The 25,091-nt window shown below is 43.1% G+C and overlaps 1 protein-coding gene across 1 annotated transcript; it reads right to left on the bottom strand.

The window, feature by feature from the left end:
• Positions 1-14,042: 14,042 nt before the first annotated feature.
• LOC138964346 (uncharacterized) lies at positions 14,043-18,944 on the bottom strand. The gene is made up of 2 exons (XM_070336271.1): positions 17,591-18,944; positions 14,043-15,909 (listed from the first exon to the last, which is right to left on the bottom strand). The coding sequence occupies exon 1, from the start codon at positions 18,697-18,699 to the stop codon at positions 17,602-17,604; it is 1,098 nt and encodes a 365-aa protein (XP_070192372.1). The 5' UTR covers positions 18,700-18,944; the 3' UTR covers positions 14,043-15,909; positions 17,591-17,601.
• Between the last annotated feature and the right edge of the window lie 6,147 nt (positions 18,945-25,091).

Below are 25,091 nucleotides of genomic sequence, written 5' to 3'. Positions count from 1 at the left end.
GATCACTCCCCTCTGAAAAAATAAGACAAGGGGCTGAATTATTCAGGAGGAAATCAAATCATCAATCAGTCAGTCAAATAACCATTCAAAAAAACAAGTCAATTAATCAATTCATCCCTACGGCAATCGATCAGTCATTCAATCACTCCCTCCATAAATCAATCAATCAGTCAATCAACCAGAAACGCAAACAACCGACCAATTACAGGCATGCAAGCATAGGAAGTACGCGATCAACATCTACAGCAAAGACATTGAAGATTTGATTTACAAGGTTTCGCATTCAATAAGATACGGGGAATGCGGTGTAAGCAATAAGCAAGACAATGGCCTCGGACGCAATCAGGCAAAAATACAATTCGACTAAACGAAAAACAGCAAATTTTTCAAAACGAAGTCAGCAGTGAAAGATCTTCCATGTTGCTCCAAACAGTACAGGGCACATTGCGTAAGGTGACGATGTCTTAGGTTAGGTAACAGGCTGAAAGCGGAAGATGGGCCGAGTGAAAGGTGGGCGGGTTACAAGCAAGGTGGTGTCATGGATGAGAGAGAGAGAGAGAGAGAGAGAGAGAGAGGGGGGAGAGAGAGAGACAGAGACAGAGAGACAGACAGGCAGGCAGAGAGAGAGGCAGAGACAGAGAGAGACAGAGAAAGCACCAAAACAATACCTCTTTGAAATTGGTAAGACAACGCATAAACAAAACCACCCTCTTTCACCATGCGTAACAAGAACCAGGGTTTTAGGCAACTTCTTCTTTATAACAATCCGCAAGTGGGTCGAGTATTGAGGTAGTGGTTCTGTAAGTCTTTTGGAAGGCTTCCAAAAACAAAGCGAAGTAGAAGGTGAATCGAGCCTCAAAGAACACCCTCAGCCCCCAATACACTGCTTTTTGTTTTCTGTCGCTGGAACCAAACAACGAATTCCGAAGTGCAGCTGGCAGAAATTTTTGGGGTGCAGCTCGTGCTCTAATGGGCAAGAGGACATCAGACCAAGCCAGAAGTCACTGCATGTACGTGCCGACCGCTGCCACACCAGAAAGTGTCCAAGTTAAAACACTGACAACGGCCATACCTGTTCCGGCAAAGGCACTGTCCTACCTGTAAAAACCAGGCTTTTGCGTGGGACACAAACGTCTTTCCACTGACTTGGACACATACCCAAAATCAACATCCTGATTACTTTTCCATGGTTGGATTTTCATATGAATTATATTTGCAGAGTAAAGTTTAAAAAAAAAAAATAAAAAAAAAAAAAAATCACACACAAGAAATCCCATGCTGCAGAGAGCAGCCAGGGTGTTAATTTGTAGTGGGTGTCCGAGTGGAGGAATGCTTTTATCCCATGTAAAAGCTTGGCTAGATCTTAGATGGTGAGCCGAGTCGTTCACACGGGAAGGAATGTGCCTTTAAGCAATTAACATTGACAGAGTCATGCCTGAGTTTACCATCATTATACCTTGGAGTTCTATGGTGATTCACCACGGTCAAGGAACAGAAAATTGATGACTTTGGATATGCGCCAACAACCTCGATTAATGTTTACACAGAGAAACACTTGGTGTTTATCATCATCAAAGCCTAGCCCTTCGGCTAAGGGCAAGGTGAGAGTGAACTGACTCAGTGATATTAGTAGGAGAAAGGTTTGTGCGTCTGGGAAGAGGGGGAACCAGGTGAGTGCAAACCATACGTTTTTATGCCGTGCAAAAGCATAAATCGACTCCTAACAGATTTAAAAAATAAAAGATACTAATGTATTGACTGGAATACCCCCATACTTAAGGAACTGGTCCGGCTCATACAAGTTTCTGTTTCGTAGAAAGGGCAGGCAGGAACGAAGACATGCAGAAAGACGACCACACAAGCTGAAAGAACGGTATGAAATAGCCTATGTGATTGTTCCTGTTATGGCACAATTCGATACTTCCCTTTGTTTATCAAGTATGAAATATATGTGTTTCGGTCCTGCCAACATAGCACTGACATTTTAAGAACTCATGTAGCTTACATCATGCACTATATCCTGTTGTGCTGAACAGATTTTGTCAATAATCAAACGTTCCAGTAACCTACAATTCTTGTTTTTTTGATGCTGAGCAGCATACCATTTGTGTCTGTACAAATCTGTTCCTGGAGTTCATAAGTATGTGGGACATACGTATTCGTGACTGAGGTCTACAGTCCTGACTTCTGGACATGTTTAACATGACAAATCTGGATATGGATAACTGTGCGTTCTGCATGCAGAAAGCCATTGACCTCCACTGAACCTCACAGTAACCAGAGACATCGACTGAGCTCAGGCACTGCAAATAGGAGGTGCACCGGCACCTTCTGCACGCAACCTGCCGAATGGCACAAAATCAAAAGACCCTGGGAGTCGCCCAGACTGGGAGAATTAGCGATTGTGTAGTCTGAGTGTCTCAAGGTCGTGTAAACCTCTCGCTGCATCTGTCTCAACGTCTGCGGGTCTGTCTGGCAATGTGCACGACGTCTGACTGACTGCTCTAGCATTTTTCCCCCGTGTGGCCTGATTTGCAGACCCACTGCATGTTTATTTTTGCTCGGTGTTTTGTGTGTGCCTAGATACGTCTGCCTCGAGTATGGCAGCGGCTTTTGAGTACGAACCTATTTATGCGGCATATGTCGTGTCAAAATGGAAAATGTCATATCAGTCGATGGAATAAGCAACATACCAGATATCCATCCGACCTTTTAGAAAAGTATGGTAAAACACGGAGTAAGCAACATCACAGCCACTGAATAAGCATCAGAATCATTAGGCCAAAAAAAAAAAAATTGTCTGTTTAGGGTAACATGACCAAAAAAAGTAGGGTCGGTAGGTAGGTAGGTTTTTTTTGTTTGTTTTTTTTTGTGTGTGTGTGTAAATTCACTTCTTATATTTGATGAATACATGTTTCAAAACTAACGTATAAATAAAACAGAGAGAAAGGGAGAGAAAGAAACGCCAAATGTCTCTTTTTAGCATTTTTACCTCTTTTTTTTCTTTTTTTTTTTTTGAAATCAAAAAAAAGTTTTTGGGTCGGCGCCAAATCGATAGGGTCGGTCGGGTTACCCTAAACAGACAATTTTTATTTTTTTGGCCTTACGCAAGAACACCCCCCAAGAATAAAAAAATTAAAAAATTAAAACAAAAATATTTTTTTGACTTGGAAAGGGGGTGGGGGCGGCCATACTCGTTAAAGCTCACTCGTGAGCCCACTAACGCAGTAGAAGAAGAATTCAGATTTCAATGTTCGAACTTTCGAAGCTGTTTATCGGATTTTACGCGATGTTGGCTTGAGCCTCAATGGGACAAGGCTACAGTACCTAGCGCACTCTGGATATAAAATAAAATATCATATCCCTTGGAATGCAATTTTACAGCGTATCTTTTAAAGAATCTTTTTTGCCATACATATGTTCACGTACTGAATAGTGTTGATGTGTGTCTGTTTACGGTAAAGCCGTAGTATTTCATGCATGTTGGTCATCCAGACATATCATCACGGTCCTCCGTCCTCTGTCTGCACCGTGCCCCTACCCAGCATACCTCATGTCCGAACGGCAAATACCTGAACTTTGGGGCACATGGTCAGCTCATTAACGTCATTACGAATCATGTCAATCATGTCTAGCTGTCAAAGTCTCACCGGCCAGCCACGCAGGTATGAATGACACCGGGTGATACTGCTACTGAATATTCATTCATACCTCTGGTTTGTACTTTTGATGAATCGCCTTAGGATTGGCGGCCGGTATAGGCTCTGATCCCTTTTTTGTATTATTCATCAAGTTACTTGCTTAAATGTTGTCTGTCTGGCGGGTGTCCTCTGTTCGTGTGTTAATTAATCCATTACTCATTTGCATGGTGTACAAAACAGTGTCACTCGCAGTGTGCCCTAATGTCTTCGCGGGTAAAGCGGCTTAGCAGGCATTATTATTTTCTCCATGAATGTCTAAGAATTTGACACTAACTATTTGAAGATAATCTGCAGCCACAAACAGGCAAAAAGACAGACAGACAGACAGACAGACAGACAAAGACACACACACACACACACACACACACACACACACACACACACACGGCCTCCCTCGTCTTACAGACACACAAAAATAGTTCTAACACGGGTCCTACCCGTCGACCACCTTCAAACTACATGTATCACCCCCGTCCCCCCGCCCCCTGCCCCCCCCCCCCCCCAGTCCACCCCAATCAACTTGACTGATTCTGTTTGTCTTGTGTCGACGCACAATAACGAGGGAGGCACGTGGTGTGCAGATAAGCGCTGCAGTGGTTCACAACTCTAATGGACCCGACAACGCGCGCGCTAATTGCGGTCGGAGCGGGGCGGCATCAGGGGGGCTGATCTGTTGTTAATCACCGGGTGATAAGTAAGGCCCTGTTCGCACCCAGGCCTCTCTGAATCCCGCTGTGTAACAGTTTGTGTCATGGGAAGCTCGTTTGTTTTCAGGTGCACCCGGGTACAACGCTTCCCGGCATCGTATCCAGAGCAGGGCAAGGTGCCTCAGTGGCCCTTGTGAAGCCACATCGATCAGAATCGCGATAGAATCGAAATTAATGTCTTCAGCATCTGAGACCAGTTACTGAGTGACAGTAATACACCAATTTGCATAACAGAGGCTTGATTCCATCCCTCCACATACATGCAATGGTGCCACTGAATGAACACATTTTGACAACCTCAGGCACACACACACACACACACACACACACACACACACACACACACACACACACACACACACACACACACACATTAAAAAAATTGAACACCTGATAAGAAAACCTCGCACGTAAACGCAGTCTTGCAACGGAAACCCTATGGGTGTCAAAACATACTCCGCCGGAAGGCAGAGACAGGACTGACACTGATCGTAACGGCTGTGTCGAAGATGCGATAAAACTTAAAAGGTCCCAGCCGATCTCCAGAAAGGAAAAAGAAACAACAGGGCCGAAATCTAAGAGAAGACCCTCATGATCCGTTTGCGTCCGTAAATGCCAGACGGAAGCTGAGAGCTACCTCCAGACATGCACGTGAGACAAGCTAACAAGCGCGAGACCTACACGTGCTGATGCAACATACTGACTGCTCTCACTCTCTGCATGACTTTTACTCGACATATAATCTTTAATCATAAGAGAGAGAGAGTTTGACAGTATTATTAAAGAAGTTACGCTTTCTACGAAGACCACACTTCCGACAGAATGAGGACTGATGCTGCTCTCCTTGTAGGTAGTAGGCTTCGTTACTTAATACGTAAAGCATACTTATGATATAAAGAAGCGCGGGATGGGGGGGGGGGGGGGGGGCGAGGCGGGTTGAGAGGGTTTGGTAGTCTTATTAGAGAAGTTATGCTCTCTACTATGAACATACTGCAACTTAGAGGAATCATAGAATTTAGGTCTGTGTCAGCTGTGGCCGTATCAATGTGTGTTGCCTGTTAGCCAACACAAACGTTTATTACTGAAACAACGTTCGAGTCAGAACCGTGACTGTAATTTAGCATCGGCAAAATGACATGATGATGCGTCTCAATGTAGTTTGAATCAGTACTGTTTCTTTTACTGATCATGGAATCTCAAAGAGTTTTGAGTACAAACGTTCCCAGTACTTAAATTTATAAATATACAAACTTCGCAGCGAAGAGTTATCGTAATCGAAAATACACCACTCACTAGTGCAAGATTTGGGTTAGGTCTAAACAGAAAATTAAAAAAACATAGCAACAGGAAACATAAAATTAATATCAAAGAGAAAATAGAAACAGGAACTGTTTGGAATACGAACGTTCGCAACAATTGACCATTTTGGAATTCAAAATATTTACTGGAATGAAAAGTCCGACCAGGAAACAGCCCATCAATCCAATGAGAAGTCAATGCACGAACGAAATCCGTGTGACAGCGAACAACATACGGTATGAATGACTGATGTATGCCGGCAAGGGCTTGAAGAGTCAAGAATTATGTTAAATCGGGGTTTTCGCATTCCTAGGCGTCAGATTGACACCGTACCCATCAAGGCTCCACGCCTCATTACGCTGTCATTATGAATATAACAATAACATGGCGTTTAAAAAAGCCGCACCCACCCTCTCTTGGTATCATTTTAGTGCCTTGAAGTTCAAGAGTGAAGAGTTCAGACGAGGTTAAAAGTGATGTTAGCGGTCGTACGATTTGGAATGAGTTATGGAGTTAAACAATTTAAAAGTTGATATCAGCAACTGAGGTCGACTTTTGGGATACCAGTAAGAATAAACTGTAAACTCAAACGCACACTATACACTCTATACACACTCTATACACACTCTCTCTCTCTCTCTCTCTCTCTCTCTCTCTCTCTCTCTCTCTCTCTCTCTCTCTCTTTCTCTCTCTCCTCTCTCTCTCTCTCTCTCTCTCTCTCTCTCTCTCTCTCTCTCTCTCTCTCTCTCTCTCTCTCTCTCTCTCTCTCTCTGAGTGTATAGCGTAGCTGCTGTTTCTTTTTCAATTATGTCCTCTGATGTATGTTGTAGTTGAGGATGTATTTGATGTGGCACCAGCCATCCCCTGTACATACCCATACATGTATGTATTGTGCGTGTGAATGTGTGTGTGTGTGTGTGAGTGTTTGTGAGAGAAGGAGTGAGAGTTAGAGTGTGTGTGTGTGTGTATGTGTGTGAGAGAGAGAGAGAGAGAGAGAGAGAGAGAGAGAGAGAGAGAGAGAGAGAGAGAGAGAGAGAGAGGCTGTCATGTTTGATATATATGTATACCGGTTGTAACGGGTCAGTTGGCCTAAACAATAAACTTTCTGAGTTCTCTCTCTCTCTCACTCTCTCTCTCCTAATTCCTTGAACCCATTATAGCACTCTTCACCAAATTACGTGTTCATTCCGTCGCCCCCCGCAGCTCATTTATTTCCACTGTTCTCTCCTCACACTAATGACCTTGTATGTTTGCGCCTTGGTTTTCCTCTCTGCCAGCAAACCGCTCCACCCCTTTCTCCTTCCTTCCCTGCCCACTTTCCTTCTTCGTTTCAACATTAACTTAAGTGTACACTGGTACCTACGTTGTGAAGCCCCTCCGAAGTGGACAAATTCCAATAAAGAACACACTCTTTAGTCCCTTTGTGTTTTATCTTGACCGAAATATATACCTGTCATGACAGGCACACCTTCGCCTGGTCCCAAAAGTGTTCCTTCGTCGCAGGTACTACTGCACAGTACATGTCGTGGTTTGTCTTTAACTGACTTAACTTACGGTATTTCAAAGGCGCGCAAGTTTACCTGGCCGCACCTCGTCATCCCTGCGTCACACCCAGGGCAACATGAAGTTCCATCAACACCCCCAGCGCAACAACCTCCCAACGACTGCGACGACAGCAATAACCCCACCAACGACAGCTGCACCCATCGACGCTCTGCTGATGAGCTTGATGGTCCGATAACGGCTTTAACTGCCACCGACACACACAAAAAAGAGAGAGAGTGAGAGAGAATCGGAAGACCTTGCCAAATACCTGACTGACTGAAGCGAAACGTTCTTTGGACTAGAGAGGGCACCACAATTCGGTGACTGCACGTCATAGCACGGCAAATGAGATAAGGGGCGGGGGTGGGGGGGGGGTCCAGGTTTGTGACGGGTGGAGAGAGAGAAAGAGGGGAGGGGGACGGGGAAAGATGCAACAGACAGACAGAGAGAGACCAGAGAGAAAAAGGTAAGAGGGAAATAAGTGTGACCTCGCTTCACCTCATCAGCAGATAATGCCTTTCTCTTCCCGCCTCTTCTTTTGCCTGTTGTTACAATCAAGTGTACATGGTTACTGTACAGACTTTTCGTCAGTTACTCTCATCTCTCCAGTTTTACGGCTGCTACCTGGTGGTGTAAAGGTCACGTGTTGCTTTTTGTGAGGACATCGGCTTTCGTCGACCTTTGTTTTGCCTCGACCAGTCCTTTCAACATATATATATATGACGTGTTGTTGGACGAGCGTGCTTGCGTACTCTCCGTTTCTTCTCGTCTCATGTTACACAACTTACTGCCCGTTGAACGCCTGTTTTGGCGATGGAGATCTGTCTCTGTCTCTGTCTCTGTCTCTGTCTCTGTCTCTGTCTCTCTCTCTCTCTCTCTCTCTCTCAGAGACTCTTCTAACTAAACTGCAGGCGGTCTTGCAAAATGCCATGTAAGACGCGAACTGACATTTCCTAACTAAGCATCTGAATCAGACGCGTCACGAACGATGCACTATTCTGTTTTCTTTTTACAGAAGAAGAACAAGTCGCGTAAGGCGAAAATACAATATTTAGTCAAGTAGCTGCCATTTTTCAGCAAGACCGTATACTCGTAGCATCGTCAGTCCACCGCTCATGGCAAAGGCAGTGAAATTGACAAGAAGAGCGGGGTAGTAGTTGCGCTAAGAAGGATAGCACGCTTTTCTGTACCTCTCTTTGTTTTAACTTTCTGAGCGTGTTTTTAATCCAAACATATCATATCTATATGTTTTTGGAATCAGGAGCCGACAAGGAATAAGATGAAAGTGTTTTTAAATTGATTTGGACAATTTAATTTTGATAATAACTTTTATATATTTAATTTTCAGAGCTTGTTTTTAATCCGAATATAACATATTTATATGTTTTTGGAATCAGCAAATGATGGAGAATAAGATAAACGTAAATTTGGATCGTTTTATAAATTTTTATTTTTTTTTACAATTTTCAGATTTTTAATGACCTTTTCCAAGCTGAAATGCAATACCGAACCCCGGGCTTCGTCGAAGATTACTTGACCAAAATTTCAACCAATTTGGTTGAAAAATGAGGGCGTGACAGTGCCGCCTCAACTTTCACGAAAAGCCGGATATGACGTCATCAAAGACATTTATCAAAAAAATGAAAAAAACGTATGGGGATTTCATACCCAGGAACTCTCATGTCAAATTTCATAAAGATCGGTCCAGTAGTTTAGTCTGAATCGCTCTACACACACACACACACACAGACACACACACACACGCACATACACCACGACCCTCGTTTCGATTCCCCCTCGATGTTAAAATATTTAGTCAAAACTTGACTAAATATAAAAAAGTTAAAACCCGAAAAATACAAGCGCCACTACAACAGAAACAATTCACAGGACACAGTCATGAGCTGGGCACTACTACCCACCTCGCTCCCATCGATCTTTAAACAAATAAAAAGACTGGAAAATATGTCAAACGTTCAACAAGAAGAAAACAAGTCGCGTAAGGCGAAATAACAACATTTAGTCAAGCTGTCGAACTCACAGAATGAAACTAAACGCACTGCATTTTTCACCAAGACCGCATACTCGTAGTTTCGTCTGTCCACCGCTCGTGGCAAAGGCAGTGAAATCGACAAGCCAGAATAGTGCGGTAATGGTCGCGCTGAGCAGGATAACACGCTTTTCTGTATCTCTATTCCTTTTAGCATACTGAGTTTGGTTTTAATCCAAACATATCATATCTATATGTTTTTGGAATCAGGGACCGAGTGACGCCGACAAGGAATAAGATAAAAATTGTTTCTAAATCGATTTCGGACAATTAATTTTAATCATAATGTTCATATTTTTTAATTTTTAGAGCTTGTTTGTAATCCAAATATATAACATATGTATATGTTTTTGGAATCAGAAAATGACGAAGAATAAGATGAAATTGTTTTTGGATCGTTTAAAAGAAAAATAATTTTAATGACAAGTTTCCGATTTTTAATGACCAAATTCATTAATTATTTTTTAATCCACCAAGCTGAAATGCAATACCAAAGTCCGGCCTTCGTCGAAGATTGCTTGGCCAAAATTTCAATCAATTTGATTGAAACATGAGGGTGTGACAGTGCCGCCTCAACTTTTACAAAAAGCCGGATATGACGTCATCAAAGGTATTTATCGAAAAAATAAAAAAAGGTCCAGGGATATCGTTCCCAGGAACTCTCATGTCAAATTTCATAAAGATCGGTCCAGTAGTTTAGTCTCAATCGCTCTACACACACACACACACACAGACACAGACACACAGACACACACACACACACACACACACACACACACACACACATACACCAGGACCCACGTCTCGATTCCCCCTCTATGTTAAAACATTTAGTCAAAACTTGATTAAATGTAAAAAGGAAGAAAAGAAAGGAGACCGGGAAGTCAATCAGTAAAGCCCAGACTATTTTTGTCAAAGGAAAAGTCAAAGCAGCCAGTCGTAAAGATGACGATTATGACAGGCAGAATGATAGGTCTTCACATTCATAAGCCAACATGTCATGCGTAGTGACAATACCCGTACAACCGTGAACCGGGACTAACGGGACAAGGTCGTTGGCGAATGTTTGCCTTTTCAGTCTCAATAAATCATCCCCTTCACTGAGTTCGTTGAATGTACATCAGTCAATAATTTCTGGTGGCTGATAGCTCGAGACAGAGAGAATAAGTAAGCATCGGCGCTGATAAGGAATACCCTTACCTGTAATGCGGCGCTATTGTCCTCCAATTCTCGGAAGGGAGAGTGTGAGAAGGGGAGAGAGAGAGAGAGAGAGAGAGAGAGAGAGAGAGAGAGAGAGAGAGAGAGAGAGAGAGAGAGAGAGAGAGGGGGAGAGAGAGAGAGAGAGAGAGAGAGAGAGAGAGAGAGAGAGAGAGAGAGACTCAGAACTTTATTACAAAAGGATAAAGGTTTTAGGCAAAGCCTATTCTTCCAACCTGTCCTTTATACATGAAAGACAGACGCACATAAAAAATATAAATTCAATCATATAAAATACAGAAATACATTGTATGGAATGCAACACAATGTGCATTTAAGGAATTTCATAAGGAGAACTGAAAAATTACAAAATTACATTGACATAGTTATAAATACCTTTCATTTGGGAATAAAGTTGCTCCGATCAGCTACACATCCGTTAACACTAGTACAAAATGTTTAACAAAATAACAATCGAACAAGACATTTCATTCACGAATGATGTGTGAACGTGACTGTCTCTTAAACATTTTCACTGAAGTTGCATTTCTTATCTGTTGGGGGAAGGAGTTCCAGAGAAACGCTCCCGAGAAGGCTAAGCTCGATTTGTAGAGGTCTATGCGAGGTATAGGAGGGATGATTTTTTGGGACCCATATCTTTTTGTGGCATGTTTGAAATGTGATTTCAAATATTTAGGACAGTCGTCATTTAGAATTTTATACATGAACACAGCCTTGTTTAACGTCAACTGATCTTTCAAGGGGAGGAAATTCAGGAGCTTTAGTTTATCATCCGTGGACCTATTCAAATCATGCAGAATAAGTTTTGCAGCTCGGCGATGCAGGGAATTGAGTCTTTTTAAATGAACATCACTGCAGTTATCCCAAAGTGTCGATGCGAAATTTATATGAGGCATTATGTGGGCGTAATAGAACATTTTGAGTGCTGCAGAATCTGCGTAATGCCTTAATTTTGATAACAGGTACACATTTGTTTATACTAGTTTGCAAATATTACTCAAATGAGTTTGCCATTTCAACTCTTGATCAATGGTAACACCCAATAATCTATGTTCCCTAACTTGCTGCACTTGAGTTGAAACAACTGACAGTTGTAATTGTAAAGAACTTAATTGGTGTTTTTGTCTCGTAGTTATCACCATACTCTTTGTTTTAATCGGATGAATGATCATTGCATTAGAAACGCACCACTCAGTGATTTCATCCACACTTGTTTGAAGAGAAGAGTTGACGGATTCCAAAGATTTTTGACTAGTGAGTGCAGAAAACGCAATGAAAGCGAAAGCGCCCGAGTCGCACACTTATTTCCCTGTCAAGTAGGTTTAATTTGTACACATTAGAAAAAAAAGTTTAAAAAAAAAAGTGATTGCCTGCCTTCCTACCCTATTTTTTTTGGCTATGTTACCGTAACCACACCTATTATTTTTTTTGGCCTTAGGGGGTCCTGATTTGGCCTATTATGGTCCGCTGGACCCGAAAAGCAACAGCGAACTAACTAACTAACTAACTAGTATGCTTAGGTTATAAACATAAGTTAGGGAATCGAGAATGTAAGGTAAAGCAAGTTTTAGCAACTTGACTGGAATCTTGTCTGGACCCATTGACTTCTTATTCGCCATTTGTTCTACCAGTTTTCCTACCTCGTGCACTGAGATTGGAGGAATAGAAAACGTGTCAGTTTGAGTCAACTTTTGTCCACAGAATGTTTTTAATTTTTCAAAACAATCATCCGTATCAAGGGAATCATTCTGATTGAGACAAGATTTTAGGTTGTCTGCTAGCGTCTGAGAGAGAGAGAGAGAGAGAGAGAGAGAGAGAGAGAGAGAGAGAGAGAGAGAGAGAGAGAGAGAGAGAGAGAGAGTACTATTAATCACTATTTGGGGGTAGCATACTACAAGGTAACTTTTCCCCAACAAGTCAGGTTAATTGCACTATTATCAGTCAATTAACCAAGAATCCATAGAATGCGAACATCAAAGCCGCAACTAGCGACACAACAGTCATATCAGAATTCCACGCGGAAAACACTTGAAACTCTGAAGGAGGGAGTTTGCAGCCAGCCAAGCACTTGAGGGACCAAACCGAGCAGCTCCTTGGAACGGTTAGTCAATCTCAAGTGAAAACCATTTCCGTGCTGGAAGTACGAAGACCAATTCAGGAACAGGCTGGTCAAGTGTGCGTACGCATGCGTACTACATCACCTTTCCACATGCATAGGGTCTTCTTGCATGCGTAAAATCATTTCCAGGGTGCATTTTCATGACGGTGTGATCATTCTTGCAAGTGAATAGTCTGCTGCATGATGAATGATAAGTCAGTGACACCCAGTCAACTTTAACTGAGAAGTCATATGAGGATACAGAATAAAACAAGACTCAGAGAGAGAACATAGTTTAAATACATATATCGAAAGACACTCGTCGACTCAGTGTAAATGAAAGCCCACCGGAAGAAAGTTGTGCGTGTATGGAGGAGCAGACATATCTGGTACTGCACTGATTTCTTCATAAAAACAGTGTTATGATTTGAGTTTCAGGGTTCACACACGTGTTAGTGTGTGTGTGTGTGGGGGGGGGGGGAGGGGGTGTACGTTGGTGCGTGTGTGTCTGCGTGAACTATTGTCATCTTGCATGGCTTATGGACTTGTACTTCAGGAGTTACGACACTCTCCACGTTTCAGTCTGTCTGTCTGTCTGTCTGCCTGCCTGTGTGTCTGCTTATATCTGTGTGTGTGTGTGTGTGTGTGTGTGTGTGTGTGTGTGTGTGTGTGTGTGTGTGTGTGTGTGTGTGTGTGTGTGTGTGTGTGTGCGTGTGTGTGTGTGTTTGTGCACGTGCGTGGCTGTATCTGTAATTACTATCCTAAATAGCAACTTGACTGGGCTGAAAAAAGTACGCAAAACTTGACATAGCCCAAAGAAGTGCACAATCTGCACAATCGAAGCACTGACCATGAAGAGCAATTACATCAAGGTCTCAGAAAAGCATTCAAGTGTTTCCTGTTATTTTCGTAAAAGCGAGATACATCTACTGACGCGTGCGTGCGTGCGTGGGTGTTTGCCTGACTGGCTCGAACGTTTTATTTCTTCAATTTAACCATCCAAATTAGTCTTAAATCTTCTACATCAAAAAAAGGTCAGGATCACAATTGAACAAAGAATACGTTATGTGACCATCAATCTTGCAATCAACGTATAAAATCAAGGTGTCCATTTTTTTCCATTCATACCCAGTACGTCAAAAACTGCACAAGTCACTTGGTCGACACCCAAACAGGATGTTGACCAGTCAGTCAAAATTGTAATGCATCAATGAATGATGAAGGGTTTAATTGCAAATGACAGCTCTGATGGCATTGCTGCATGTATGTCTGCCTTTTCAGCTGGCACTGACAAGCTGCTTATCGCACATCAAAAAGCAAGAAATGTAAACTAACGGAACGTTTAATCATAGATACGGCCAAACACTGACATTTCTGAAACAAAACGAAACATTCGGGTATCTGATTATTGTGTTCTAATTCAAAACATAAACGAGTACTTACCAAGTCGAAGTTTGTGTAGAATTCCATGATGCAGTTTACAGGAACGGAGGGATATGTGAGAGTGCGCATGCGCTAGGCTAGCCATATTTTACAGCATAGATCATCAAAGCGTAAACCACATACTCTTTGATGATCTACAAAGTTTTACAACAACAAAAGTTGTAAACAGAGGGTGGGTTTTATTGAGGGAGGGCACATATCCCTCCGTTCCTGTAAACTGCATCATGGAATTCTACACAAACTTCGACTTGGTAAGTACTCGTTTATGTTTTGAATTCCATTTCATGCAGTTTACCGAAACTACGGTTTATGTGAGACTTCAAAGTTGTTGTTGTCAAACTTCCATTTCAACATTCATTGATTCACTCACATTTTAAAAGATAAATGTTTCTTGTTCTGATCACTTTATTAATTCTAAAAGTAACAGAGGTATGAGTATATTCAGAATACTCGAAACAATCTACTGCACATTTCAAAATCAATGACACTTTTGTATCACAAAACAAAACCATGAATGCTTTCTGCATCAAGAAAGTTTTCTTTTACAACCGTACACATTATTTCACCCTTTTTCTGTGACATTTGTGCATCACTAATAAATTCATCAATGCTTTTTTGCATCAATAAAGTTTTCTTTCACAACAGTGCTTGTCTACACACTTTTCTTTCCATAGTAATTCAAGATTGTGTTCTTTTTCATCTGACTCTGCAAGGGTTTGTCATAGAATTGTTTGAATGTTTTTGCATTGGTCCAACCAGCTGCTTTGAGAATATCACCAAGAGGTACACCTGACCTCTTCATTGCTGATGACGCTGCACATCTGAAGCTGTGTGGTGTATAACTTGACAATCCAGCTCTCGCTAATACTGTCCGTAACCAGCGAGAAATTGTGTCCCTTGATGCTGGTTCATGAGGCGGTTTGTAACACAACAACAGTTTACCGCTCTGATCAACTCTCAGTTTCTTTGTGCGTTCAATGTATTCTTTCAAGCACTTGACTACACAAACTTGCTCATCCACAGTATATGCGGTACTGGTAAATCTAAATTTTGCTGATGATAGCCAGGTCTTGTGTGTTTCAACTTTTCTGTCATGTAAATAACACATTTATTCTCTAAAAAACAAACAGATTCTAGGTTCATCAAATGAAGAGTTTGCACCCTTTGAGCAGATGCCAACAAAAGTAAAGCCGATACTTTCAGCGTTATGTCTTTTAATGAAAGCTGAGCATTGTCTGGAAGAGTCTTAAAGTATTTCAAAACATCACCAACATCCCATATCTTGGAATGCCTTGGCATTGGTGTCCTGAGTTCAAAAACTCCCTTCAAAAATCTCACAACCAAAGGATGAGTACCAATTGTAGATTTATCTGACATCAAAATAACTGAAGAAAGTGCACTTCTGGCAGTATTAATTGCACTGTAACCTAATCCAGCTTCAAAGAGATCAGTGAGAAAACTTAACACTAGATTTACAGAGGGACGCAAGGGATCACTTGACCGTTGAGCACAAAAGGATCGCCATCTCGCAAGATAACAGGCGTATTGTTTCTTGGTTGTACTTCTCCATGAAGCACAGATGATGCTTTGAGTCTTTCCATGAAGGCCTCGTGTCTCGAGAGATTGCCTGATAAGACACAAGCCAGGAGACGTAGTTTTCTCTGAAGTGGATGTGCTGCATTGCTGTGTGGTAAAGTCAGAAGACGTTTCCCTTTCGGAAGAATCACAGGTTCCTGGACTAGCAACCGCAGAAGCTGGGGAAACCACACCGCTGTTGGCCACAGGGGAACAATCAGCATGCCGTCTGCCCGGTCTCTCCTCCACTGCATCAGCACCCTTTGAATCAGACTGAAAGGGGGAAATGCATATATATCAGCCATTTTGACCAGTTGTGTTCAAATGCATCGACTGCATACGCTTCTGGATCATGTCCCCATGACATGAAAGGTTTTACCTGAAAATTCAACCTTGAGGCAAAGAGATCAATTTCTGGATTCAGCAGTGTCTCTTTAAGCCTATGAAATACATCACCACTCAATTTCCATTCTGTACGGTCATTGAACTGACGTGACTGCATATCTGCTTCAGTGTTACATTTCCCAGGAATATGTGTAGCAGATAACCAAATCAAATTATCTTTACACCAAATCCAGATTCTTTTAGCCAACGCATTACATTCATGTGAATGTGATCCTCCCATATTCTTTATGTAGGCAATAGCACAAGTGTTATCTGATAACACCAAGACATGTCTCCCTGTGAGTTTTGCTTTGAAACTTTTCAGTGCATATTCTATTGCCAGTAATTCAAGCACATTTATATGAAAAGCTCTTTCATTCATTGACCATCGTCCCCCTGTTTTCAGGTCTCCACACACTGCGCCCCAACCTCCTGTAGAAGAAGCATCAGTCTGGATTGTTATGTCATGGCATGCATTTTGCACTGTATGGTATGACTCATCAATGTTCTCAATCCACCAATCTAACTCTGAACAAGCATTGTCAGATAGATTAGCTAAAGACTCAAAATTTCCTTTTGCTACTTTAAGGGCATCAGACTTGTCTTTTTCTAACTGTCTGAAATACAGAGGTCCCCACCTATTAGCAGGAAAAGTGGCAACCAACATTCCAATGACTTGAGCCAGTTCTCTGATTCTGATTCTTTTCTTTCCCTTGAGTCTGTAACAGGCTGCCTTTATATTCTGCCTTTTTTGCTCTGGAAGTGATACAGTCATATCTTCAGAATTCAACCAAAACCCAAGGTATTTTAACCGTTTGCTTGGATTGAGAACAGATTTGTCATCATGTATTGTGAAACCAAGAGATTCAAAGAGTTTTACTGTCTCACTGACATTCACTTCACATTCTTCAACTGTGTCTGCCTGTAAATAACAATCATCAATGTATGAGGTAGACAGAAAACCTTGTGCCCTCAACTTTGCATACACTGGTTTTAGCAGCTTTGTGAAGTACCTTGGACAGTTACTCAAACCATTTGGAAAGCATGTATACTGAAACATTTGTTCACGCCATCTGAATTTTAGAAACTTTCTGAACTGATGTTTGACAGGAACTGAATAGTAAGCGTGTCTAAGATCAACTGAGGCCATATAACAGTCTTTAGTCATCATTTGTGTAGCAGTTGACAAGTTATCCATTTTAAAATGTTCGTACGCAACGGATTCATTGAATCTTTTCAAGTTCAAAATAAGCCGATGTGACCCATCTGGCTTTTCAACAAGAAAAATAGGTGAAACCACCTCATCTTCTTCTGGTTTTGATGGCTCAATGACATGCATACTCAATAGATGTTCTACTTCTGCATCCATTATCTGAAATAAGTGACCAGGAACTTGATTTTTGGCCTCATGCTGAGTTTCCACCTTCTCAATGTCTTCACTCAAAGGAATTTCTGTTCCCTGTACCATATCTAGAATAAAGGAATCAGATGTCAATTTCTTCCAATTGTGAACAAAATGTTTCAGTTTACCTGCTTCAAATTCAAATGTGGCATTCTTTATTTCACATACCTCTTTGTTGTCTACTCTGCTTGCCTGCTTGTCGTTGTGCCGGAGAAGAATGGTCTCCCTTGACTTCTCCCTCTCCCCCTGAACTGAGCTCCTCTCTTCCCGTTCCAGTTCCACCTTCCTCTTCCTCTCCATTCGGAGTTTTTTGGTGCATACTGACGGGATGGGAAATATTTTTGCCCTCTACTTGATTGAGTAAAGGCAAGTCCAAGTTTGGTTGTACAGTCAATATCAGCACACGCTGACTTGAGATCATCCCCAAATAGCCACTGAGTGACTGGTATGTTTGAAGATGCCAGTTTTCTGTATTTTCTGTTCACATTTTGTCCAGACAGTATTTTGGCTCTTCTGTCCAGTGACATGTCATACGCTGTTTTCAGTATCAGCCCACTTGCCTCAGCAATTGTTTTGATCAGCTTTTTCTGTTCCTCACTGGCAACCCCCATTTTTAGGGACACATCCCAGGCCACAACAAGAGCATTGTTGGCCGTGTACAGTAACTTCTGTTGACGTTGTGATTTTAAGTCATACGTTTTGGCACTGTGTTCCATCAAACCCCAGATTTCGGGATTCACTTTTGGGACGCTTGTCTCAATGTTCTTTGGGCGTTTAAACTCTCTTTCTTTTTGCTTCATCTTTTCTTCGGTCATCTGACCCTTTGCCATCACCGATACACGTTTTGCAATTCGATCTGCAACTTCATCCCCAAGAGTCTCAGAAATGTCAAAATCTTGCTCCAGTTCATTCATAATTTCACTCTCATTGGGGTCGTTCAGTTCAGCCTCGGGTCGAGATTCTGATGCTTGAGTTTTACACATTTCTTCAAGAAGGTGATCGAAATCATCCACCCCAGTCTCCACAGATTGTTCGTCATCACTGACTTCACGTTTTCTCTTTTTCGATTGTTTCGTTTGGGGCGAGTCGCCATCTTTGTCCACCACCATAGTTAGAAACTTTAAAATTTTCTCATTTTGACTCTTCATCTTTTCCCAATCCGAGATTGGTAGAGTGACTGTTTGTGGTTTTTCCTTTCCACCCGTGTCGGGTGCGTGGATCAAGTCATTCAATTCTGAGTCCGAATCGAGTTCCAACTCTACTTGTCTCTCTGTCATCGCGACTCGCGGTTTTTTCGAACTCGGCGCGATAAAGGATAAAGCACTTACTTTGTCCAGCAGAAACAATCAATTTCACACACAAAACACAACAGGTTACGTCGATTTCCGGATGAAAATGAAGTTTTCTACGCCGAAAATTCCCACATGCTGCCCATGGCCGCCATAACACATACGGGTATGGCTAGCCTAGCGCATGCGCACTCTCACATAAACCGTAGTTTCGGTAAACTGCATGAAATGGAATTCAGAATATCCAGCAAACAAACGGATCGTAAATCCGACAATGACTCGCCTCTGCAGAATCCTACAGTGTGGTGACCGTCTGTAACTATGCAAAAGCCTTGATATCGAGGTGGTTTAAACAGAACTGTATTTCTCATTCATGTGTTTGTGCAGAGCCGTGACATTTTATACAAGAAAAAGGTCACTACAAGTGAGGGGCTGAAAATTACGTATAAGTAGAGAGTTCTCTTCAGTCTCTGGTTCAAGGCAAGGTGGTGCATTTTTTTAGTTGAACACGCACAAACGCTTCTAGCTGACACTGTAGAATATCTGGCTCCAGGTAGTCCCCCTCCAACGCCAACAGCACGTGGGCCTCTAGACACCTGTAGCAAGGTGGAAGGTGCAAAGTGGGGCTGCGTGCTTCACGTGCAGAGGGCCGCCAGCCTCAGCAAAAACCGCAGCAGCATCATCGTCTAGACGCCAGCCATCGCAGCCTGCCTTCTCACCTCAATCAATACACACGCACACGCCTCTCGGCATTGAAAAAAGTGGAAAGGTGCACGGCGGAGGAAACAGAAGGGCGGAAAGGTAAGATAAGATAGTAGGGCGGAAAAGATGCTTTATCTTTGATTGGATGTGCCTTGCGTGTGCTCGTATCAAAGACGTGCCGACAGCCACCCTGATTGCATGACCGCCTTGCCTTTGATGCCGGCTCATACGCGACAACCTATTACTGCTCCCAGCGACGCGATTTGAGGAAGTTTCATTGGAACAAACCGTTCTAATTACTGAGAGTTCTATATTTGCAAGTTATCGATAACAGCCAATACCAGACAGCAAAAGTCTACGCCCGAACTGAATGTCATACCGTTCTGATTACCGAGAGTTCTATATGCAAGTCAAATAACAGCCAATATCAGACGGCAAAAGCCTACGCCCGAACTGAATGTCATCAGTGATGTCATACGATTTTGGTCAATATGTGACCTATTAGGATGATCTTACGACGACTCGCCGTCCACAATATCCCATTAATTTTGTTCATCCAAAAAAGTTTACGACCGAAAACGCATAATTATGGGCCTGTAAGCATTCACTCAGAAGAGATATGCTTTTCAAAAGCCTTGAGTGGTGCATTTGGTGAACAGCTTATTTTAAGTTAATGCAATCACAAGTCACAGAATGGGGGGGGGGGGGGGGGGGGGGCGGGGCCTGCAAATATAGCTGGCCAATGATCCCAACTCTCTCTCTCTCTCTCTCTCTCTCTCTCTCTCTCTCTCTCTCTCTCTCTCTCTCTCTCTCTCTCTCTCTCTCTCTCTCTCTCTCTCTGCACCAAACTCTCTCTTGTACCCAACAGATGTAAGATGCAGTTGATTCCCAAACCGTGAGATTTTCAATGACGGTGGGTCCCAGGCTCTGTCATATGGACACACCAAAGCCAACCATAAAACTACCACAAAACTACACATTTCCTCAGGATTGGCACATTATGAGAGCTCCATTCCGCCTTCATAGCCAGCCTGATTTCTCCGTCTCTCACTGACGTGCGCCCTGTCGGAAACACCTGTGCGCAGTTCTAGCAAAGTGAGTTTCTTGCAACATCAACTGCGCTGCCAATTTCCCACCCCTCGAAAGCATCAGCAGTTTTCTCTGATGATTTGCGATCTGAAGGACAGCTTGGCTGGCCTCGTCGATCCAGTTTGATTTATAACGTGTATTAACTGTCATCAAAGAGTGTTACACGACTGCAAACTACAAGTCGATTTACTGCTCTGATGAATTCAGTCTGTGCGAGAGAGTGTGTGCCTCTGTAATTTGCAGCTGCCTGTGTATGTACCAGAGAGCCACCAAGAGTGTGATTAAAAAAACGAGTCACCCGAGTCATACTTACAGGGGATGTTTAGAATATTCTTCGGTTGTTATACAGATTAGCTTCGGTACTTGTGAGTCTTTTGATGTGCCGCCATAATCGTCCTGAGCGTTTTAACCACGACGCATAAATTACGATGTTAAAAAGCTAGCGACCCCACGAAGTTGTCACGCATCACTTCGAACCAGCTGAGAAGATAATTATAAACCTACTATGCCTTTACGCAGTACTTTCTTTTAAAGCTAGGCCTAACATTCCGAATTCATCATACTAACTTTTCTTACTTGAGACACATATGCTGCACTTTTCCTGAGTCTGTCCCATACCGAAAGGTGATCAATATAAGATTCATAACAACACGGCTCCTTGACTGAAACAACTCTCTTCGTCACTGTCACGCCCCAAACTGCCTAAAACAACAACAACAAACTGCAAACCAAGAGAAATGTAGCACTCGGGATTGCTCATATATAGGTGTCAAGAATTCAGACTTACGAAGGTCCGTGCAGATAACGCTTAAACAGATCTTGTCTCTTTAACATGCTCAAACCAGTCACATTGACAAAAGTGCAAAGTGAGTTCAGTTATCTGGTGTTTCATTCATCTTTAACAATTCTTCTGCTGTCCAAATCTGGAGCAACATTCAACCAGACACACAAGCCCTAATTGTGCAAACCTCTCCACTGGTAGTTCCTTCAATGCCTCGTTAATTGACTCCAAGGAACTGACCCTTTGACCCAATGCAGGTTTTGGGTTGACGAATCAAGTAATATGATTTTCTCAGTTGGCACAAGACCACAGTCAATAGAGCACTTCCAGGGTTACCTCCACCCATGCATACACACTTTTGACCGTGGATCACCCGAGCGTTTGCAATGAACGCTCGTCGCACAGCCTCAGTAATTGCTTTTCAACCCTCGCGTAATGTCGTGCCTATCACGCCAGGGTCAGCTCACCTTAGTCTAGACAAAAAAAAAGTAATATCCAGAGTGGGATATGAGGGGTAATTAGTGATATATCCCGGAAAGCTATTATGCCTGTGCACACAAGTACCAGCTACGGGGGAGACAGCCAGTCTGGATTTCGACCCACCCCGTCCCAAGCTCTGTTAACCCGTACCCGACTTGCCGATGAAAGTTCCCAGGTAAACGATAACTAAGAGCTCGCTTTTGAGATGCGTACTGTACGTTTCTGCGGTGAAACATACAAAGTACTGTAGAGACAGGCTATCACTACTATAAGAAGAATAAGAATAAGAATACTTTATTATCTCATAGAGAAATTCAGGCGTGGTACATAACAATAATACAAACAGGACATTGTTTTTACATAAGACATATAGCACTATATAACAGGGCAGGTTATAAACACACCTCCCACATACCTTTCTGGCCATTCCTTGCATTGTGCTTACGCATTCAGTCATGAACACATCCATGTCTCACTTACACATCGCACACATGGCCGCACCCTTGTCTTTGTCTGCTTCAGACGCAGCACCCTTCCTCCATCCCCCCCACCCCACCACCACCCCAAACATAAAAATCCCGGCTCTTCAATCTAGAAAGCACGAGTCGGGCAAATGCACAATAATGCTACTCTTACACTGTGCCGAACTGCCCTTGCGAATAGAATTCGCCAATAATCCGTAATGATCGGGACATGGTCGCAAGACATTCGTAAATGTTCTTACCCATATTTGCCACCATTCGTCTATTGTTGCGAACATTACCAACATGCTCCTAATATTCGCAAGGAAGGCATATTCTTCACTTTTTTGTAACGTACTCGTAAGTATTCGCAAGCAATTCGTAATCATCGCAATGTATTCGTAGCGCTCGCAAGGCATTCGCAACGCTCGAAAGGCATTCGCAACCATGCAGGTAGAAGCTTCTCTTCCTGTGCCTGCTACATGTATGCAATTACAGATTCAGTGCTCTCTCTGTCTCTCTCTGTCTCTCTCTGTCTCTGTCTCTCTCTCTCTCTCTCTCTCTCTCTCTATGAATATACGATTAGAGTAGTCCCTCTCTGGGCGAGGGCTGGTTGAAAAGAAGCTAATTTGTATTGCTTATGCCACAACCCTCGTAAAATAACATTTGATTTGATTTGATTTGATTTAATTTGATTCTCTCTCTCTCTCTCTCTCTCTCTCTCTCTCTCTCTCTCTCTCTCTCTCTCTCTCTCTCTGACTCTCTCTCTCTCTCTCTCTCTCCCCCTGCCTGTCTGTCTGTCTGTCTGTCTGTCTGTCTGTCTGTCTGTCTGTCTCTCTCTCTCTCTCTCTCTCTCTCTCTCTCTCTCTCTCTCTCTCTCTCTCTCTCTCTCTCAGTAGGAAATGGAAGGAAAAATCTAGGGTCTACCTGCTTGTTTGTGTGAGTGGGTTTCCGTACGTGCAAACGAATGAATGCTGCGACGGCCTGCTGGAAGACAGACGAGGCAGAGGGAGAAAATAGCAACGGCTGCGCTCCTGTGCACCAGCTACACCCCACAACAAGTGGATTCAATGACAAAGCGGCCTGTTTCTTTCTTCTGTCGCCATTACTTCTAACAATAAATGAGCTCAGTCGCTCTTTAATACCCTCCACCTTCGCCATCCTCCCGACCACACACGAGCCTGCTCTGCAACAGGCAAGGGGAAACCTTTGTTTGCTAATCAAAGCTTCCGTGCTAAATGTCAAACCAAAAATACACGAGGGGGAGGAAGAAAAAAACACCTTCGAGTGCCTTTGGTGTGCACGGATGCATTTCACATGCCAGGAGAGTTGTTGAATGTCTGAAGCAGACAAAGACATGATTCTTTGTCTTGTCCTGATTCTGTTCTTTGTTTTGAGGGTAAATACATTTCTTGAACTCGGGGTTTTTTTTTTAGGGAAAGAAATAGATCACAACGACTAGATTTGCTAGTCATCTCTCGAATACCTCCCCCATCCCACCATTTCGTTACCCTTTAACCCCACCTCTCCCCCCCCCACCCCCCCCCCCCACACACACACACACCCCACCCCCCGGACCGCAGACCTCCGTCTTCATTTTATTCCCGTCTCCATCCTGCACGAAAGCAGCCCTCAGTGTGGCCTTGACCTTCCAAACAAAGTCGGTACATCCAACACACTTCAAGGACACTACTTCGTCTGATGAGGATCCGGGGCATACCAAGTCACATCGGAGATGTTTTGAAGTGAATGCCCTCACGATGAAATGTTTTGAAGTGAATGCCCTCACGATGATTACTATATGTCAACCTATCTTGACAACCGTAGGACACTCGCCGACGGTCAAGTTCTTTCAGCGAAGAACATAAACAAGTACAACTGACGCGTGAACGCGGTTTACTCTTGCACACAGGCACCAACACACACACACACACACACACACACACACCACACACACACAACACTTACACACACACACACACACACACACACACACACACACACACACGCTAGACTGATTTGAAAATGGTTTATATTTCTTGTTCTGAACGTGTAAACATTGTCCTCGGGCTTGAGATATAGCCCAAAACACTTGCACTAAGTCTCCAAAAGTTAATATTCTCCCAAATCTTTAAAATGAAACAAATAGTGGTTTGCCTATGCAGCAGAACAACGAGTTGCATTGGCCGTGCGTCAACTCAGTTGAACTGACCCCACCGCACGTGCAAGCACTATAGTCAAGACTGAAAATGACCGTAAGACAAAAGAAAAGACAGTGGAGAGAACATCACTGGCAGATACCCATTCTAAAACTCCATGCTCTGACAGCAGCACAACTGTTAACTGAACTGACTTGAGACAAACACCTGTCGTCCACGTGCTACAATGTGAGCGCCGAGTGGGACAATGTGAGCAAACAACACAGCTTCCTCTTCCCCCTGGCCCTTTTAACTCCGCTGGTACCGGTTTACCACCAACCGGAACACCGAACCTACCCCCCTCCCCCCACCCAGATTTCAGAGGGGTGGGGGAGGGCAGATTGGAAACGCCCCACCACTTACTTGTTAGTTACCAGACCCTATACTGCCAGCCTACCGGGCCCCCCTAGATAGCAGCTCACCTGAGACTTTTACCTGCAGGCACCCAGGGCTCTTTACCTGGACCTCTAGGTGTGCCTGCCGTAACAGCGCTTTTTGGCCCCTTGCTTACCTGTGCTGTTTTATCGGTCAGGTTATCAGTCTGACGTACTGTTGCACTACCACTACGATCAGCTTTCTCCCCCAGTCGGTCTCAGCATCTGCCAGATAACACAATCTGGCCTATTGACCGACCTAGCACCCGCATCATCCCAAACACACTAATGGCTG

This window comes from Littorina saxatilis, linkage group LG4 (genome assembly GCF_037325665.1).
Source record: "Littorina saxatilis isolate snail1 linkage group LG4, US_GU_Lsax_2.0, whole genome shotgun sequence".
In the NCBI taxonomy this organism is placed as follows: domain Eukaryota; kingdom Metazoa; phylum Mollusca; class Gastropoda; order Littorinimorpha; family Littorinidae; genus Littorina; species Littorina saxatilis.
Note: the sequence above shows the minus strand (reverse complement) of the source record. Positions and strands in the feature narration are given on the sequence as shown.